The sequence below is a fragment of the Lagopus leucura genome, unplaced genomic scaffold (assembly GCF_019238085.1).
Source record: "Lagopus leucura isolate 7727_CA_CO unplaced genomic scaffold, USGS_WTPT01 Super-Scaffold_100036, whole genome shotgun sequence".
In the NCBI taxonomy this organism is placed as follows: domain Eukaryota; kingdom Metazoa; phylum Chordata; class Aves; order Galliformes; family Phasianidae; genus Lagopus; species Lagopus leucura.
The window spans coordinates 3,212,530-3,232,173 of record NW_024962285.1 but is presented as its reverse complement, the minus strand read 5'-3'; the positions used below and the strand labels follow the sequence as shown (position 1 = coordinate 3,232,173).

General features: G+C 36.9%; 1 protein-coding gene across 4 annotated transcripts in view; it reads left to right on the top strand.

Moving 5' to 3' along the window:
- AP3S1 (adaptor related protein complex 3 subunit sigma 1) overlaps positions 1 to 19,644 on the top strand; it is a 51,532-nt gene that overhangs the window by 13,694 nt on the left and 18,194 nt on the right. For 3 of the 4 annotated variants that reach the window (XR_006181109.1, XR_006181110.1, XM_042882828.1), the window contains exons 5-6: positions 7,507 to 7,614; positions 16,139 to 16,281. Coding sequence is in view for 2 of the 4 variants with exons in the window: in XM_042882828.1 (XP_042738762.1) it covers positions 7,507 to 7,614; positions 16,139 to 16,267 (237 nt within the window). In the remaining 2 variants the exon portion in view is untranslated. Of the gene's footprint in view, positions 1 to 7,506; positions 7,615 to 16,138; positions 17,349 to 19,644 lie in introns of those variants that run through there. The other variant, XM_042882826.1, reaches the window with a different exon arrangement.

The following is a 19,644-nucleotide window of genomic DNA, read 5'->3' as shown; positions in this document are numbered from 1 at the left end:
TCTTGCCAAGTAACATGTTTGATTCAACTGATACTCAGTATTAAAATATGCAGTGATTCTGCTTTTATAGTGAAGTCTAGACAGATTCTACAAGGAGGTTATTTTTAAAACTTGAAAGCTGTATGGAGCCTACTTTTCTAAGTTAAAATGTATTTAGGAGCTTTGTGTGGCATTGTTACACACATGATGTTGCAGCTGTGAATATTGTTTTTACTTCTCAAAGTTGGACTTAGAGGATTTGTTCTGGTTTGTTTTTGTTTAGATGTTATATTATTCAGAACTGAACGTGTCTTAGGAGCTTTTCTGTTATGTCTGGTAGTTGCCTTTCAAATGCTGTGTTTTTTTAACTTAAAATCTGTGGATCTTTTTCTGCTAAATCTCAAACAGACATTATGTCCTTTGTTAAGCATTTAAAAACAAACATTTTTTGAGTACTCCCAGCTATCAGGAATGTACCTTATTTGTTAAGCTAGTTTTGAGAAAACTTACAGTAGTTTTTATTTAAAAGGACTTTGTCATCTCTTGATATAAGTAATACTTAAAATTTGAGAATTGAATAAATATTTATTACTTCAGTTACCTTTTGTGCCTACCATTACTTTCCCTGACTGTGAACACCTTTTTGCTTCAGTGGGAAGACATGAAAGGAAAATAAGACAAATATCACTAAAATTGGTCTAAAAATATTAACAACTATCTGAAATTACTCTCTGAAACTGACTAAATTTGTTTCCAAATAATGGAATTATTTGTTGAAGAAGTAGTTACACCTTGACCAGACACTGAAATGCAAATCATCTTGAGTAGGCGTTTGAACTAGCTTGTGACAAGTCATTAGGATTTTCAGCCTGGCTGGAATGCTTTGGTTGCTTCCAAAATGATATATTTAAGTTCAAAGGAACTTTTAAAATGAATGGTTTGTGTATTAGCTTCTGAGCTTAAAGGACCCAAATCATACAATACAGTCATGGCAAGGAGTTTGATCTTTAGCTTTAGCTGCAAAATACAAGGGCTGCTCTGAAAGTGATGTCTCCTGTGTTATTTTGTTGGCCTATGACATCAGAGATGGATGTTAGTGGTACGGCAGCAGAAGGTGAACCTTCACATCAGTATTTATTACATGTTGTTGCTGTGTGACAGGTGATAGTAGAGGGGCAATCTGACAGAGTAGTGACTGACATGGAAGTGTCACCATGTATGAAGTGAAGGTGTGGAACTGAATTACTTCATGTGGAAAAAATGGCACCCAACTGACACTGACTGGTGTTTGCTGAACATTTATGAAGACCGAACAGTGGATGTGAGCACAGTGAGGCAGTGGGCATTGTGTTTTAAAGTGACAACTGTTGGAGGAAGGACAAGCCACACTGCAGACAGCCATGCACATGAAATGAAGAGCATCTCAGTTAGCTCATCCATGTAAATCAGCTGATTATGACCAGAGAACTGTGCACTGAGCTTCAGCTCAATTGGCTTCAGTGCGTGCAAAACAATGTTGGCAGTGTTAGAATATCACAGAATCAGTGGCACATAGGTTTCACAAGTGCTCACACAGGCCAGTTTGGATGGGCCTTTGAACAGCCTGGTCTAGTGGGAGACCTGCCTATAACAGGAAGGTTGGAACTAGGTGAGCTTTAAAGGTCCCTTCCAACCCAAACCATTCTGTGATTCTGTGATTCTGAATGTGATGAGCAGGAAGGAGACAAACAATTGTCTTTCTCTCACATTAGCAGATAGAATTTGCATGAAGTAAGTTTAAAATTAAGAAAACTACATATTTTTCATGATTTATAATTAAATTATGGGGCTCCATTGTCACATTTTTGTCAGGGTTACCTTAGTATTACATAGTACCATGGTACTATGAATAGGTTCAAAGGTGGTTGGAGTTATTACTCAAAGATAAATATGACAAGAGCTATGCAGTACAATAGCACTACAACAAACAGCATCTGTTTTCAGAAATTCCTAAATTGGAGATATTTAGAAGCAGAATGTATCAGGATACATAGTTCTAAGATTTTTTTAAAGGTGTCAACTGATGGATGTTTAGAGCTGGGTAACAAGCTGTATAGATTTTGTTTCGGATTAATAATGTTTTTTAAGCATTCTTGAGCAAAAGTAAAATTTTTTTGTTTCTTTTTCTTTTTTTTTTTTTTTTTTTAAACTGATATCTTGGAATAGTAAATATTACAATGAACATATTCTGTAATGCTGAACACCAGATATGCAACACTGAATCATCTGTTCAGCCATAATTCATGGTACTGTACTCTGAGAGAGTACTTTCTGAGCACATCATGATAATAAAGCAAAAGCATGAAAGCTAAATGAAATAAGCTGTTTCTTTATGGCTGTGAAGAATGAGGAAGGTATTACCTTGATCACAGAAATGTAAGTCTTTATCTACGTACTGGTCTGCTGTGGAAAAAAAATTATATCCCTGCTCTTTTGTCTGCCTGTGATGATAATAGTTCATTCAGACAAACATTACCAACTTGATTATGAGCTTTTTTGTGTATGTGAGAAAGAGAGAACCTATAGTCTTCATTATTCTTCTAATGGCAATATCTACGAAAGGCTGGGTGTTAACACCAGTCATACAAGTATATTGCTGTTCCTGGGCTAAGTGAGGGTACTCAGTGATGTCTAGTGTCTCTTTCAGACTAAGTAAGTGGTGATGGAAAACGTGAACATTAATGGAATTGTTTTCTAAAACTTCTGGAAATTTGGGTGCTTGTATATCTGCCAGTGTTATGGAAAGTATTTACTGTGTTGAGAAATAATGTTGGTATGTGATCTGTCCTTTAAGACTGATGCTGATGTGAAACTACTTTATTCAGAGATTGAAATAATTTATCTTTTTTAATTGGTTACCACTATATCTTGTGTTATTCTGTGTTAAAAAATGCATAGCTGATTTTTGAAAAGTTTTCTGGAATACTGTGCTATATTACCTTTTACAAACTCTTGAGATTGTGTTGTGGTGATCGTGTGAGTATCAGGAAATGATGAAAAAATTTCATTTCTTTTTTTTTAATTAATTTCTATTATTTTTGAATAAAAATGTCATTTCAATTTCTATTGTGATACACACAGAGCTGAAATGTGCACTTACTGTGGGCACCTTGAACAGCTGCTACCTTAAGCTGATGTTACCTGGGCCTCTTAGTGACTTCTCTTGAGCATTACCTCTGCATCTTCTAGCAGGCTGTTGAAAATAAAATCTGAGTTTTTAAAGTGTTTTTAAAGTGCTTTTCGTATTGTAGAATTCAGTGCCTCATAACTAATACTGAAGGTTACTTGTGGTACAATTAATTTTGCTAACATCTGCCTAACATTTAAATTGTCTGTAATTCCCTGCATCTAACTTCTTCCAGAAATTTGAATTTGTTCCTGGCTCTCCAGCATTTGTTTGTACTAATGAAACTGTTTCCACATCATGTAGTAGCATGCCTGTGCCATAAAATCATAGGATAATTCCAATATGGATGTCAGGAGCAGGCTGCTGTCTGGACCTGCTGCCAGCAGGGTCAGCCCTGGGGTAAGACCAGACCACTAAGGCAGGAGGAAGCCTGCACAGCCCTGGGCAGCCTGTGTCCCCAGACTCCTCCACTCCTGGGGAAAGGTTTCCCCGTGTCAGCCCCTTGCCCTCCTGGTGTGTCCCACTGAGAAGGGCTCAGTCCAGCTGCTCACAAACCCTGCGAGAGCACTGGTGTGCTGCTGGGTGCTCCCAGCTCTGGTCCCCCAGCATCTTTGCACACTTCGACTATTCTATCTTGGTAGCCCTGTGCTGAATTGGCTCCAGTTTATTAATGCCTTTCTTGCATTAGTTAGTTCCTGAACTGTACACAGTGTATTAAATATAGTCTAGTACATTTGTTTATTTACTGTGTCAGTGCTGTAGAGGGAAAAAATGATCTTTTTTATTAGTGGTGTTGACAAGGCTGTAATAGCTTACCCTTGTATTTTATAAGTAGCCACCAAAACTGACATGAGGGAATTACACTTATTCTTAAGTGCACCTTTTAATCTACTTATGGTGAACTAGATAACACTGCTTATTCTATTCAGTCATTTTGGAGTAGATTGAAAACGCAGTTCAGTCTGTTGTATCAGAGTTCCAGTATGTTGCATCAGTATGTTAGAAAGAAATTACCTGATAGACTTTTTTGGGGGGAGGGTGAAAGTATCACTCGTTTTTAAATATTATTTTAAGATGGAAATGAACAATCTGAAAAGACCAAGAGCTGCTCTTCTATATGCTCCTGTTCTCTTCTGTTAGGGTTCCATGGCTTGTTCTGTGAAGTTCTCTGCTGGCTAGAGGACAGTAAGAAGGAACTTTAATTGCCTTAAAACTCTGTTCTACAACATCTTTAGTTAGACTGCTTTCAAGTGGGTTGTCTGTATGTCTGCCACCAAGAGCACAGATGTGGTGCTGTCGGAATGGGGTCTGTGATAATGGTTGTTGTTAACTTGTTGGTGTTCTGTGTCAGAAGAAATGGAAATTGATTGAAAGACCAGTTTCTTTTAAAATTAATTATTTTGAATACATTGTAACTTCCATTAGTAATTTATAAAATCATTCTTTGCAAGTTGCTAGCCAAATGCAAACTCACAAGGTTGTGTGCATGCATTGCAGATGCTAACTCTTGTTTGTTAAGGGCTGCAAGCCTTTTTCTTCTGTAATGAGTGAAAGTAAGTTTTTAGTAAAAGGAAGTAAATGTTGGTAACACCTTTCAGTGCATTTGGATTGTCAGCGTGGAGTGTATTAATGTTAGATTACCATGTTTATACTGTGATGTTAGAAAGCTTTACAATTAACTTCATCACAAGACAGAAGAATTATTTTGCATCACTTTCATATTATGTCCAACCTTTTGGCTTGCTTGGGCCATGTGACATACATATGTAAGGTGTATGTCCAAAAGTAATGCCTCATATTTATTTCACTGGAAACTACAACAGATACAAAGAGCACAATAACAGTTTGATAGAGCAGGTTCTCAGCTACAGAACGGTTTTTTAGTAAAGTCACCACCATTAGCTATGCATTTTTGCCACTGACAAAAGAGAGCCTGTATGCCTCTCCTGCTTGTGAAAGTCTATACCAGTGGAGGTGACCCACTGTCACTGTCACCACTGCTGAAATGCACCACACAGTTGTTCACCCATTGCTGAATGCTGATGGGTGCCATTTTTTTCTGCATGGAGAGATTCATTTCCACACCTTTGCTTCATACACACTTCCATGTCAGACAGCGTTTTGTCAGACTGCCCTTCTGCTGCCGTCTCTCACATAGCAACAACATGGAATGGAATATTGGTGGGAATGTTCAGTCTCTGCTAACATACCATCAGCATCCACTTCTGAAATCATGGGCCAACATAATAAAACAAGAGGTGTCACTTCCAGAAAACCCTCATTAAATATTCAATCTAGTTGATGCATACCCAGGAGGGGAGTAAGCTCTTCAAAAGGGCTGATAACAGCAGGACTAGGGGAAATGGATCCAAGTTGAAGGAGGGAAGATTTAGGTTGGATGTTAGGGGGAAGTTCTTTACTAGGAGAGTGGTTAGACCCTGGAACGGGCTGCCCAGGGAGGTTGTGGATGCCCCGTCCTTGGACGTGTTTAAGGCCAGGTTGGACGGGGTCCTGGGCAACCTGATCTGAATGTGTATGTTTGGTGGCCCTGCTAGGCAGGGGGGTTGGAACTACATGATCCTTGAGGTCCCTTCCAACCCAGGTGATTCTGTGATTCTGTGATTCTGTGATATGAAGTAACAAAATTTGTTTTCTTTAATTTTTTTTAAATTGAAACATAAAAAAGCAGAAAAAAAAACCAGATAAATAGTAGGATATTTGACCTTGTTTTTGTGAAACAAATGTGTCAGGTTGGTTTGATGGCAGTGGTTGCAATTCTTAGTCAGTTCTCAAGATGTTAAGTAGAGTTTTGGTAATAATTTGCTCTTTCTATACTTTGTCCTTCAAAATAGTTGTTTGCAAATGTATATAGCGTCAAAAGCAATGATTTGAATAAGGTGTAATAGGGAAGTGAGGGATATTTCTCTCTGGAAAGAGAGGTCTTATAAAAGTTTGGTAAGGAGACATGATCACATTTTAGATTGCAGCTCTATATCTGAAAATTCACAAGTAATATGTGTACACTGATGTTGGGCTGGTGTGGAGGAGCTGGGCTTCCAGGTGGGGCTGAGCTGTGCCCTGATGTCACAGGGCTGGGGACCAGCTGCATTGGAGCTGTGCTGGGCTGTATGGGGCCCACAGGCTGCAGGTTGAATGTGCCTGATTTAAGGATTTACTTCTGTCCTTGATCCACAGGGAAATTGCAAGAATATTTTGAGTAATAGCAGAATTATGCTTTAAAGTATCATAGTGTACAATTTTTTTATTTCATAGAAGTAATTATGTGTACCCTATGTGTCTTCAGAATTATAGTGGGCTTGCAAAATTTTACATTATGTATTTGGTGAAGAGTTTTGGTAAAAAGTATGTAGAAGCATGCATTTAAAAAAAAAGAAAAAGTTGTCAGGTCTGCAGATACAGACACTGACTCAGAGGTTTGTGAACCAAAGCTCACATTCTAAAACCAGAGTTACAGGGAAAAAGAATTTTAAACTCACCGATTTCATTAACATCACTGTTTGGCTCACTCAATCTTTCAGTTTCAATCCTGACTATCTGTCCTGGTCCTAGATGCTGAAGTCTTCATGTCTGTGGTCAGTGGAACAGGGATTGTTTAGTCTGGAGAAGAGGAGGCTCAAGGGAGACCTTATCACTCTCTACAACTCCTTGACAGGAGGCTGTGATGAAGTGGGGTCAGCTTCTTCTCCTGTGTAACTACTGATAGGATGAGAGGGAACGACCTGAAGTTGTGCTGGGGAGGTTTGGGTTGGATGTTAGGAAGAATCTCTGAACAGGGACATGGCTTAGTGGGAAATACCAGTGGTAGGCGGACAGTTGGACTGGATGATCTTGGAGGTCTTTTCCAGCTTTGGTGATTCTATGATTCTGCGATTTTCTATGTTCAGATGTATTACCTCTGCTTCCAAGCCTACCCTTGGTAAATGTGAGTGAATGTCATTATGCCTCTCATCCTTCACAGATTTACAGAACTGTTTCTGAGAAATTTGTTAATATTCTAGAGCTTGCTTCTTTGCTTTACTACTGACAATAAGTACAACTCTTGTTCTAATATCCTTGGGTAGAAAGCATACTAAAAGGAAGATGAATGACAAAGTTCATTTGGCTAGCATTGATTGGCAAAGTGGTATAGCTGTTGAGATTTGTGATGAAAGAACTATGAGCAAAAAGCATATTGAGGTTGTGAACAGCATGTTATAAGCTTCATGCCCAGATTGTTTCAAAGAATGTGCTAAGATTAATTGACTGATGGAATGTACGTGCTCTTGGATTCATGAATTTAGACATCATCTGTCCAGCTGTGTATAGGACGTTTTAGAATTTTCTTATGGTCTTCTTTTTAGGTCCATAATATATTGGCTGAAATGGTTATGGGTGGAATGGTTCTGGAGACCAACATGAATGAAATTGTCACTCAGATTGATGCTCAGAATAAACTGGAAAAATCTGAGGTAAGAATGAAGCAGTGCTGTGTAGTGTCTAAACTAAAAACATGATTGTAGTAAATGCATGCTATATAAAACTGCTTATACTTCAAGCTGCTTGCTTATAAATAGTGAAAATTCACAATCTGTCATTAAGTTAGTATACTGTACCTTTTCTGCATATGCAGTAATTGCTTAGAGGAGTTGCTGCTTAGATTTTGCTCTGTGTATCCAGTAGCAGAACATGTTGTTGCTATTGAGATACACCTGTAGTTCTGTGAGTTTCTCTTGCAGAAAGCATTTTATTTCCAGAGTATTTACCGTGTTGGAAATCGCTAACCATTACAACAAATAAATTTATATGAAGATCTGAAGTGTGTAGATAACATATTCCTGTCTACTAGTATGCTTCTATCTGCTGAAATAAATGGCAGTATATTTAATGCACAAAAATATTGCAACGTAAAATAATAAATTGGACTTGATAGAAATTACAACCCAGTTGTAGGCACTTTAAATTAAATATGAATTCTGTCCTGTTGGTAATGTGAACATTTGTTGTTAGTTGACTGGACTCCAGAGAGAAGATGAAATTTGCTGTGTGTACATACTAGTCTGAGCAAGGGACAGTTGTGTAACTTGAGGGAATCCCTTTCCTCTTGTCAAGTAGAAAAGATGCACACTTGTGGAGCAGATGACAAGATGTACTTGTAATTCCATGTCAAACTTTGCAGCTTGTGAATCTGGATATTAAAATGCTTGCCTTTTATACTGTTGAATTTGTGTTTAGGAGAGAAATCTAGAATGAGAAAGGATTTCAGAATTATTTTAGCTATGTGACTAAATGCTACTTTTTTAAAACGTTATCAGGCTTGTCATGTTAGCTAAAATATCAACAGTATATCTTAGCTAAGGCTATGAATGATTCTTACTGATGAGAGTAGTTCTACAAAAGAACATACAATCTGATTTTCAGAGTTTATTTTTCAAATTTGAAAGCAAACTTCTGCTTAAATTGGAGACTCTTTCTAAATCTGAGGTCAGCTGAATGGATTGAAGAATCACAGGTGGCATAAATATGAACTAAATGACATTTGAGAGGAAGACACAGAACTTTCTAGTTTTGATTTATGAACCAGAAGAGAAGTTAATTTGTTAGACTTTTTTTTTTTTTGTGGTACAATGTATACTGTTCTCCTAATTCTAGAATGTCACACTGCATCATCTTGAGTCTTTTGATACACTAAGTTGTCTGTTTTACTTCCAAGCTATTTCCAAGAACAGAACAACGCTTTGTAAAAAGCTGTGCATGATACGACATTGTGCCTGGCAACATATGTGGAGAAAGACTGCATTACAGATTTTGAAGATGTCCAATACATTCATTTTAACATCTGCAAACTTAGAATGACTTGTTGATTACATGGAAATCTAGTAAATTATTGCTATGTTTGAGTAATCTCTGAATACATTTATCTTTATTTTTTTGATGGAAGACTAACATGGTGTCCCAAAAGCTGAACTTAGTCAAGCAGCTGTGTTCTACCATGTGTTAATGCACATACAAGTTTCAACTAAAAGTGTTTAATTGAAGTGTTTTTCCTTAATTATATTTATTCTGTTACCAAACTGTCTGGAGAGTAGTCTCTCACTAGGCCCTGAAATGCATTTACAATATCTTATGTTTTCCATGACCCACCAGTAAGTCATTCTTTCTTTTAAGGTACTTAGGAAGAAAATTAGGCCATAGAAGATTAAAAAAAAAAAAAAAGTACAAAACAAAACACAAAGCCTAGAAGTCATAGTATGTGCAGGGCAAATAGCAACTTACTCTTTTATGTTCAGCAGTGAATTATAGAAGGCAAAGAAGCAACAGTGATAAACAGAAACACTTGGTGACTGGAATAGAGTCAGTCCTGCTCACCAGAAATTCATTTTTTTAACTCAGTGACTGTTTCTTCTCAAATGTAGCAGTTACTGTAATACTGTGATACTTCACAATACCTGATAAATAGTTCCATTAATCATTTGTTGCATGAATCTCATCAGAAATTATCTGGTTGCTATTTCTTTTCCTTTTGCCTTTTTGATCAAGATTGTAAATCTTTCAACATGTCTTTCCTGAACATGTCCTTCCAACAGAGCATCGAATTCAGCTCGTGTGAATAAAAAGTGGTAATAACTCATTAATAATATTTTTAATGCTTGACACAAAGAAATCAAAACTAGCAGATCCTTTTATTTCTTCAAAAAGAATGAAATATTTTTTAAAAGTCAGATTTTTTCGTTTATTTCGTCCATAGTTCATAGGACTGCCACCTATGCCACAGCACTCACACGTTACTCTATTCAGCTTCTTCGACCTCAGTTGTGGTTCTTGCATCCATAAAATAGCTGTGTTAAGGTTGATTGCCTTTATGTTTGTAGCCCAAAGAGATGAATGCTATACAATTGTAAGTGAGCTCCATTTACAGAAATATTCTAAATTTCATAGTGTACCCACCCAACTTTCCATAGTAAAGCCATTTGACATTTGATTAGTTTTACGTTGGGTTTCAAAAGAGACTGTCAATTGGAGCTTAGCAAAGGAGTTAAATCATGTTTATTTAATTTACAAATATTTGTAAATATTATCAGCTCAAAGGATTTCTTGATCCTTTCAGCAGAGATTATTTGTTTAAATTACTGTGATGGCATCCATAGCTTTGATTTCTGATTCAGCTCCTAACGTTGCGGGGATGAGCTATGAAGGAAATTGCTTTTTTATTCTGAGAAATGTTGTCTTTACTACATTTCCTTACCTTAAAGTGTTAGTGTTTGTCTGTGAATGGATTTCTGGTCAAGTCTTCTAAAGCCAACTGATCATTGTGATTAAGAGGGGGAATTTTTGGGAGAGGGATCTTTGGGATTTTATCCAGTGCCTCTGAACTTACTGTAGGTAAATCTGTGCTACCTTTTCTCTATTTGGAGTGTTCAACTATGTGTGATTTAGACTTTTAAGTTGGACCTCATTTTTTCCCGAACATCCTGATCTTTTCTAGCTCTTTCATTCTTCTCTCTTACAGACCTTTATCTTTCAGTCTCCCAGACAGGACAGGTAGACAAAGGTATTGCTGACTTTGAGAAAAAATGTACTTTTAACAAAAAGGGAAAGCAAAATGATGTCAAAGGCAATAAATCATGTAGGCCAGACTCAAAAATTATGTGTAAAAATACCCATACTAGTCTATGTAGCCTACTTTTTGTGCTAGTTTCTTCTTGTAGTTCCCTCATCTTTTTATTGGCTATAGTGTATTTTACTAGCTTTCCATTGGCATCATATTTTTTATTTTATTTCTCTTGCTGCATTTTGGAATTTAACTTTTCTTTGTATCATTGTTTAAGAAACAAGGAAACATGAACTTGCACGAATTTTTTAAAAAGCTGCAAAACTGGTCTGAATAGAAATTGCATACAAGGATAGCAAAACACAGCGTGACGATACAATCAAAATACCTTTCTGATAGGAAAATCTAAACTGGGAAAGAAGAATTCTCCTCCAAATAAAAGCAAACAACCGGCTTTCAAAGAGAAATTAAGTTTTAGAGTAAATTTCAGGTAAACCAAACTTAAAAAGAAAACTTGCCAATCCAGTTTTATACATGTGAAATGAAATCATCAGTCTGATTTGTAAAGAGGATGAAGAAATACCAAGATTCTTCTGTGAATCCTTAAGTGTGTCAAATGTAAAATGAAAAAGGTGGTTGCCATGTGCAGAACTTCAGATGTACATTTGCTGCCCTTATCATCTGAATGGCCAGATTTTGCTTTAAGGTATCTTGGTACCCCTGGTCACTGAATACAACAGGGAAAGGAGGAGAAAAACGTATGTTTGAAGTTCAGTTTTGGTCGTTGTCCCCCTTGTCATTTTTGTTGAGAACATTTAGTTCAGCTCAATGGTTTGAATGTCAGTCAACATTAGTGGCGCTATTTCAAAATTCATTTCCATTCATTTTAAGTATCTATGTATTTGAACTTCAGGTAGTTTAAATATCTGGAGATTATGCAGACAAAGTTTATTTAATTTATAAATAACTTTGCTCTTGGATTTTACATGATCTTTCCAGGAAAAGCCTTTAAGACTTAGTAAATATACTTCTGTAATTGCTTTTAGTAGCAGTAAATTATAAAGCGTTAGCCAAAACCATTTTTGGGTAGTATGAAACTTTTAACCTAAATTTGGAGTATGTTACAACACATGAAAATCAAAGAAGTTACCTTCTTCTGCCTAATATGTCAACACCTGAAACGTATAATCCATGTTTCATTGTAGTGGTAGGGAGCTTGATATCAGGTTTTATTTTATTTATTTATTTGTGTGTTCTGTGTTCTGCTCACACATGTTCTGTTTTTATTTTTGGGTCTGGCAATGAAAAATAAACAAACAAAAGAAAATCATTCCCATCCATTATTCTTTGTGATTCAAGTGCTTAAAATTTCTAAGAGTACGTCCTTAAGTCTTCTTATCTGTTTGGCCTCATTTTGATATTCCTTCAGACTTCATTTTGTTTTTTCTCTAATTATGTTCATTTATTTAACCTCATAAGCAGAGGACATAATCATTCCTTTATATTATGCATTGCATCCTGTCATTCTTTCATAATCTTGCTGCTTTGAAGTCATACTTGTTCCAGAAAGAAGCACTAGTATGAAACACTAGCAGCAGAGAGGTCCTTGTACCTGCAGCATACCTCAGAAAAGGATGGCTTATTTTGCAAAGCTTTAGCCTGCATTATTTTGTTTTCCAGTAGGTTGTATATTTCTAAATGCTTATTCTAGTGATAGCTAGCGCTGTTTGGGGTGAAGTCTGAATTGTTTTTTTTTTTTTTCAATGTACATAAGAAATAAATCTGTGATATACAGTGCTTTTCCCAGTTTGATTTTTCTATTTTTATTTTTATTTTTTTTTTATTGAAACAGTGTTTCTGGGTTTACTTTCATGTAGTGCTACTAGTGGGGCATTATAAGAAAAAATGATGATAACAATAAAGAAAATTAATACCCATAATAATAAATAATGACCTAAGCAAACTAGCAACATTTAATATTTCTCACTTTATGTACTAGGACTGTTAGAAAAAGACTTGTTATTAAATGTTTCTATTCCAATCTTTAAAATAGCGTTATTTTGCATTTATGACATTGTTCTTTTGCTCTAAAAGTGTATAACCATGTTCACAAGCATTTTTTTTTTTGCAGTAACTAAAATAATAATATACAGTATTTCAAGATTCAAGTACAACCTTTGATAAGAAAGGAATTTGAGAATACAGAGCAGCTATGGCAGAAATCTGGTGTATTGGCTATTTGTAATACCAGCTTTATGCAATTTGTACTGTACTTCTGAAATTTCATTAACGTGTCATCAGAAGTTTCATTTTCACTTGCTCAAGTCATTTGCTTGCTGTGACAGACAATCCATCATTCACTGCATGATAAAAGCTTGTGTGTTTTGATTTCTTGTTCAAAGTGAAACAGTTTTTCTTTGCACCTCACCAAGATACCTGCTGAATTATTTCGTAATAAAGGCAGTTGAAACATGTCCAATGCAATGTCACACAGGTGGCCCTTTTAATCAGGTACCTCTATAAAGCTGCTCAAAAACACAATGGTCTGAAAATCTCTCTGTAGAATCTTTGTGTTTCTAAAATATTTCACTTTCAGTAAGGGGTAAATAAATGAAAGGACTACATAAATGCAGATGTAATCGTGTTTGGGATAATGTGTTAGTTATCCAGTTCTGACGTTTAAGTACTTATCAGTATACTCAGTTTTGTTAGATATTTTTTACAAATTCTTGCTCTCAGATTACTGTGTGTTATCCTTTATAGAGTTGACATGAATTTTGATGAACAGCATTCTGCTGTGCGTATTTATACACACTGAACGACTTAATATAGACAATAACAGGAGAAAAGACTGCCACTGTGGATAACTAAGGTCGATAAGAAAATCTCCACTGCAGTATATGGCAGTGAAGGACAATCTTGCTTTCCAAAAAAAGGTGTGATCTGAAATTCGTAGTGCTTTTGTTAGGGATCTCTGTTGATCCCCATCCAAAATGATCCTAAAAAAATGTGACTGTTGGAAGTCTGAGGGGGAGGAAGAGCAATGGTCATGTCAATTGTGGTGTCCTGAATAATTCTCAATTGTGTCTCCATTGTATCCTATGCCATTGGGGCGGGAGGCAGGGACTGTAAGTCTGTGTAAAGAGGATAGCTGCAGGTAGGTAAAAGTGATGACCAGTTGTACTAAAACTTATATTTGTTCATTAAGAGTAATTAACTTTCATTAAGTAAGGGTAAAGACTTTCCATCCTAGTCACTTAGAAGACATCTCTCTCGAATTGCCAGCCATGCCTGTTTGTGTGGACCATGCCCATAACTTAATGATATTTTTCTGGTTTCTCGCTGTTTCAGTTACAGATTGTATAATTCATTGCTTTCGTTACTACTTTATTATTATTTTCATCTCCTCTATGGAAAACAGTTTACATTGCCCCATTTTTGTTTCTCCTCAAAGATGTGTTCTAATGCTGTTTCTTTAAGACATTGCAGATTAAAGGTTACAGATTTTGGAGACTTGCATTTCCTAATACTACTAGTGTTAGGTCCGTAGCTGCCCCTTCATGAAGGGATTGAAACTGAAAGCTTTGAATTACATGACCTGAACACTTGGTGATATGAACGGAAACCGAGGAAAAAGAGGCTTTAAAAATATTTCCTTGCACTTTTACAGATTTAGTTAGCCATACAGCTGAAAACTGATCATTGGGATTACGTGAGGGACCAAGTGAGAGCAAACTGTTTGGTTATAAGAGATTTAAGATTTCCTGAGCTTTCTCCTCTACCTCCTCATCTTTTTCCCAACGTAGGCACATCTGATATGGGTTTGGCAGGGTGTGTATGCAGCAGGTGACTTGTGGCTTTCTGGTATGTGTTCCTGGTACTGAGAATCCTCCTGTGACTGACACCTAGGGATTTATAAGACTCCAGCTTTTCCACATGGTATAAGTGTTTTAGTTCAAAGTCAGGAACTTTGAAATTGATTTTAGTTTAACCCTGGGTTTTATTTTTGAAGGGAGAAGGAGATAGAATCATAGAATCACCAAGGTTGGAAAAGACCTTCAAGATCACCCAGTCCAACCGTTCACCTATTCCCAGTAGCTCCCACTAAACCATGTCCCTCAACACAACATCCAGCCTTTTCAACACAACATCCAGCCTTTACACAACATCCAGCCTTTATAGTGTACAGAGATAGCGTACATACCTGCAGCTGAACTGTAGGTAGGGTTTATAGTGGAAACCTAATGTTGATTTGACATCACATTCACTTCTTTATTAAGAGAGCAGTAAAAGGGAAGAAGTATTTATGCACAGTCTTCAGTGTTGTTATCTCAGGAGTGTATGAGGTGCCTGTCACCTTTTGTGTAGCTGTGGAGGTGGGCACCAAAGAATTAGAACTTACTCCACAGTTTCATTACACCCTTGTAATTACAATGAATTTCAGTGAAGAATTTGAATCTGGAAAGGTTACACACTGAGCAGTAGTTACCTACAAACATTATTTAATAATTAAAGGTAGAGATAGAAAACTTTTCCAGAAGTTTTTCTCCTTTTGAAGTGCCATATTTATTCCTCAGAATTACTTTGTGTCCAAGTGCACTGATTTCTTCAGTCCTTGACACTCTTAAGTAAAATCAAATTTAAAGAAAGACCATCAGTTTACGTTTAGTCTTTCTTAACCAGTTCTTGACATCTTGCTTTGATTCTTGTAGATTGCTCCTTTTTTTTACAAGGCCTGCAAGATGCTACAGTGTACAACTGTAGTGGTTCTGAAGATCTTTTTTATGGTTCTATGGTTGTGAATATTTTTAAGCCTGCTTGTAAAAACTAAAATAAAAATATAAAAAAGAATTATTATTAATAATAAATATATTAAATTTATTAGTAATAATAAAAATAAAATCTGTATCACCTAAATGCAAAGATTTTATCCTTTTCATTTCAGGCCAAGCCACCTTGAATTACCTCATATTCATATGCTTGTAGATAAGTAATTTGGTTTAACTGACACTGGGTAACTTGTTACTTTGAGGTTACACGTACTGAGCCTGAAGCCAGCATTAGTCAACTGTGATCAGTGTGAACTCTTAGTATAGATGAGAAACAAAGATAGTACACTGGGCTTTAAGTGTCTCAAGATTGTATCTTCAATAACCTATGCATTACACACAGGTGGATAAGCCTCCTATTCCTCCCTGTATACATTTCCATCAAGTTGACAGTATATGTTTTACCATAAAAGAAGAAATGTGTGAACTGTTTTCTCTTTCTGGATTAATATATCCAAATAACCCATTTCATTCCAAACACAATTACCATGTGGTCTTTCTAATTGTGTAAAACCATGGAAATACTTGAGAACATCAGTTGTCTGTGTGTACTGCTATTGAATGTTCTTGTATCCAGCTTTTTCTGACTTATGTTTTTCCTCACTTTGTACACAGGCTGGTTTAGCAGGAGCTCCAGCCCGGGCTGTTTCAGCTGTAAAGAATATGAATCTGCCAGAGATCCCAAGAAATATTAATATTGGTGACATCAGTATAAAAGTGCCAAACCTGCCCACTTTTAAATAACATGGCTACTCCAGGTAAAACCAAGGGAAAATGTAATAGACGTTTACCACATACTTGTTTACTAAATAAATGATGTGTCTGACTTTTAGTATTTGAGTAAAACTCAAGGTACAGTATAAACATTATTGGAAAAATCAATGTGTGGGGTTGAACATTGCTTTTGTCTTGTTTGTGAAATTAAAGGAAATGGGTAGTTCCTGTGTGATTTCTGAGCTACATTCCTATGCCCTTGTAAGGCATATCACCGTGTTTTGGCTGCTGCAGTATTTTGGGAAAGTATGACCTATAATGCTGAGTTTTTTGTATATTCACTAAGGTCTATAAGTAGTGCATTCTTTTACCACTTCTGTTGTTTGTCATGATTATTTAAGTGCAAATATTGCATGAAAACATCAAACTCATTTAAATAAAATCATAGCAAACTGGTCTTCTAAATATGTGTTTGTCTAAAATCTACTCTTTGCAATAAATCACTTCTACTTCCTATTCATTAAGCCAGTTCACTATACATAAATGCTGTTGTAGCAAACATTAATGCTGTATTTCAGTCTTTGAGGGAATTACAGTAGAGTATTGTATTGAGTGCATTGGCTCTTTACATTTCTCACAAAATCTGTTCTTTATTATTCTGAAGGAAATACTGCCCTTACTGAAGGTGTTCTGACTTCTGTTTACATAGAAATGTTGAGAATATACTTACACAATCTGATAGATTTCACCTCATGGTCTGACTTTATTCTCAGAGAAGAGGGGACCCAAATGGATGCCTGCAGTTGCTTGTGTGTGTTGTGGGAAGTACAGAATGGGTTGAGATCATTGGGCAGCTCAGAACTGAAAATGTAAATGTGTCAAGTAATGTGAAAGAAAAGGACTATAGAAAAATGTTAAAAAAGTTACTTTAAAGGGCCTCTGTGCCTGATGAAGTTCATAGTACTTAACATCAAGAATTAAATGTAAGAGTTATTTACCATTGTCATGACCTTGGAAAATCTTAAGTACTATCACTTTTGTGTAAGTTGCTCAGCTCTTAAACTCTTCTGTGAATTGAAAAGGTAAATAAAGGTAGTGATTGATTTTTATAGTCTTAATATGCTCTTAAGCTCTGTGTGATGTACAAAAATGCTCAAATGAATAATAAAAATATCATTGGGATATTTAAGAGTTCCTGTAAAGTTTCTTCTCCAAAACACATATGTAATTGTTAGCTTATATGAAAATGCAATAATACTGCATTAAGTACAAGGTATTTCAGGACTGGTCTGATAGGCCCTGTGTTACTTTAGAACCACCTCACTTACCTGCTGGTCGTGCTTTTTTTAATGCACTCCTGGGTACCATTGGCCTTCTTGGCCACAAGGGTGCACTGCTGGCTCATGGTCTTCCCGTTGTCCATCAGGATACCTACATCCTCTGCAGAGCACCTAATCTGTACTGATGTGTGGAGTTATTCTATGTAGGATTTTACACGTGCTTTTGTTAAACCTCATCAGATTCCGTTCCGCCCAGCCCTCCAGCCTGTCCAGGCTTTGCTGAATGGTATCACAGCCTCCTGGCACGTCATCCCTCCCTGCTTTGTGCCATTAGCAAACTTGCTGAGGGTGCACTCTATTTCTTCATCCAGGTCACTGGTGAAGATATTAAAAACCAGTTCCTTTGGGGAACACTGCCAGCTGTAGGACTCCAGCTGAACTCTGTGTTTGTAGTATGTCACAACATTCTACATGCTGGTAGTCTGTCAATTTTCAGTCCACCTCAGTGTCCACTCATCTATTCCTTCCATCACTTCCTAAACTTGCCTATGAGGATGCAGTGGGAGGCATTGTCAAAAACCAGTGTCAAGCTGAAGTCAGTGTACCCTATATCCACTGTTCTTCTGTCGTTTACCCAGCCAGCAGCAGCCTTCATTTTGCTATTAATATTTCTTGTTTCTTGTTCTTGATCTCCCTCACCAGAGGTAGTTCTAAGTGGGCCTCAGCCTTTCTTGCTGCATTTGTGTGTGCCCTGACAGTGTTCCTATATTCCTCTGCAATGGACAGACCCTCCTTCCGTATTCCATAAACTCTCTGCTTCCAGATGAGTTTTTCCATTTGCTCATCCCATGTGGTGTCCTGTCACCTTTGCCTGATTTCTTACTCTTAGGTATACACTGATCTTGAGCATGGAAGAAGGCTTGATATTTAACCAGCTCTCTTGGGTTCCCCTTACCCTCCAATGTTCACATGGGATTTAAGAGGTCAAAATTGACTTTCCTGAAACCCAGGGTCACAGTCCTCTTTATTGCCCTGTTTCTTCCATGCCAAGTTCATTTTCAGACTTACTAGTTCACGTTCTTAAACAAGTAATTCTTTACAGTGAAGTCTTTCCAGGCTTTATTTTAATCAAGCATTTTTAAAAATCCTTACGGAAAATATCTCTGAGAACATGAGAAAAAAACATCTTTGAGGGTGATGGAGCACTGGAACAGGTTGCCCAGGGAGGTCATGGAGTCTCTTTGGAGATATTCGAGACCTACCTGGACACTTTGCTTTGCAATCTACTCTGGGGAACACGTGTTAGTGTGGGATTGGACTAGGTAGTCTACAGAAATCCCTTCTATGCCCCATGATTCTGTGGTCATAGTTATTTACAGAATCACAGAGTTGTAGGGGTTGGAAGGTACCTCTGGAGATCATTGAGTCCAACCCCCTGCTAAGGCATTCCCTACAGCAGGTTGCACAGGTAGGTGTCCAGATGGGTCTTGAATGTTTCCAAAGAAGGAGACTCCACAACCTCTCCGTGCAACCTGGTCCAGTGCTCTGTCACCCTCAAAGTAAAGAAGTTCTTCATGTTCCATTGACCCTTGTAGCTTTGTATTGTTGGTACAACTTTTAAATAGCCCTCCTTGATATGTTGAGCACAGAAGTAGTTTTAAAGAGACTGTCACATATACAAATGAATACTTAAGCATTTTTGTGCCTTTCCCTTTCCTTAACTTTCTGTTAAGGCCTTTGTAGAGCAGAGATACTACTTTCTTCTTTCTTGCAAGAGGGATCCTTCTAAACAAATGGAGAAAGGACAGAGAGGGTACAAGTGCCATTAAAGGATTGAGCATTCTCAGTATACTTGCAGTAGTGCAACAGATTTTAGCCATGAGGTAGGCACACTGAATATTGCTGAAAACCTTTTGGCTATTTTTAAAGAGGAGCATCTTCCATTGGAATTAGCTCAGAAATCTGTTTGCAGTAGTGACATCGTAGGCTGTACAGGTTCTGTATCAGTGTACTCCCGTCTTCTCACTGAAATCACAGTTCTGACTATATTTTGTTAAGAGGGAAGATTTTACAACGTTAAAAGTGCACAACAAATTCTTCATCTGAAGTGGATGTTACTGCTCTGCT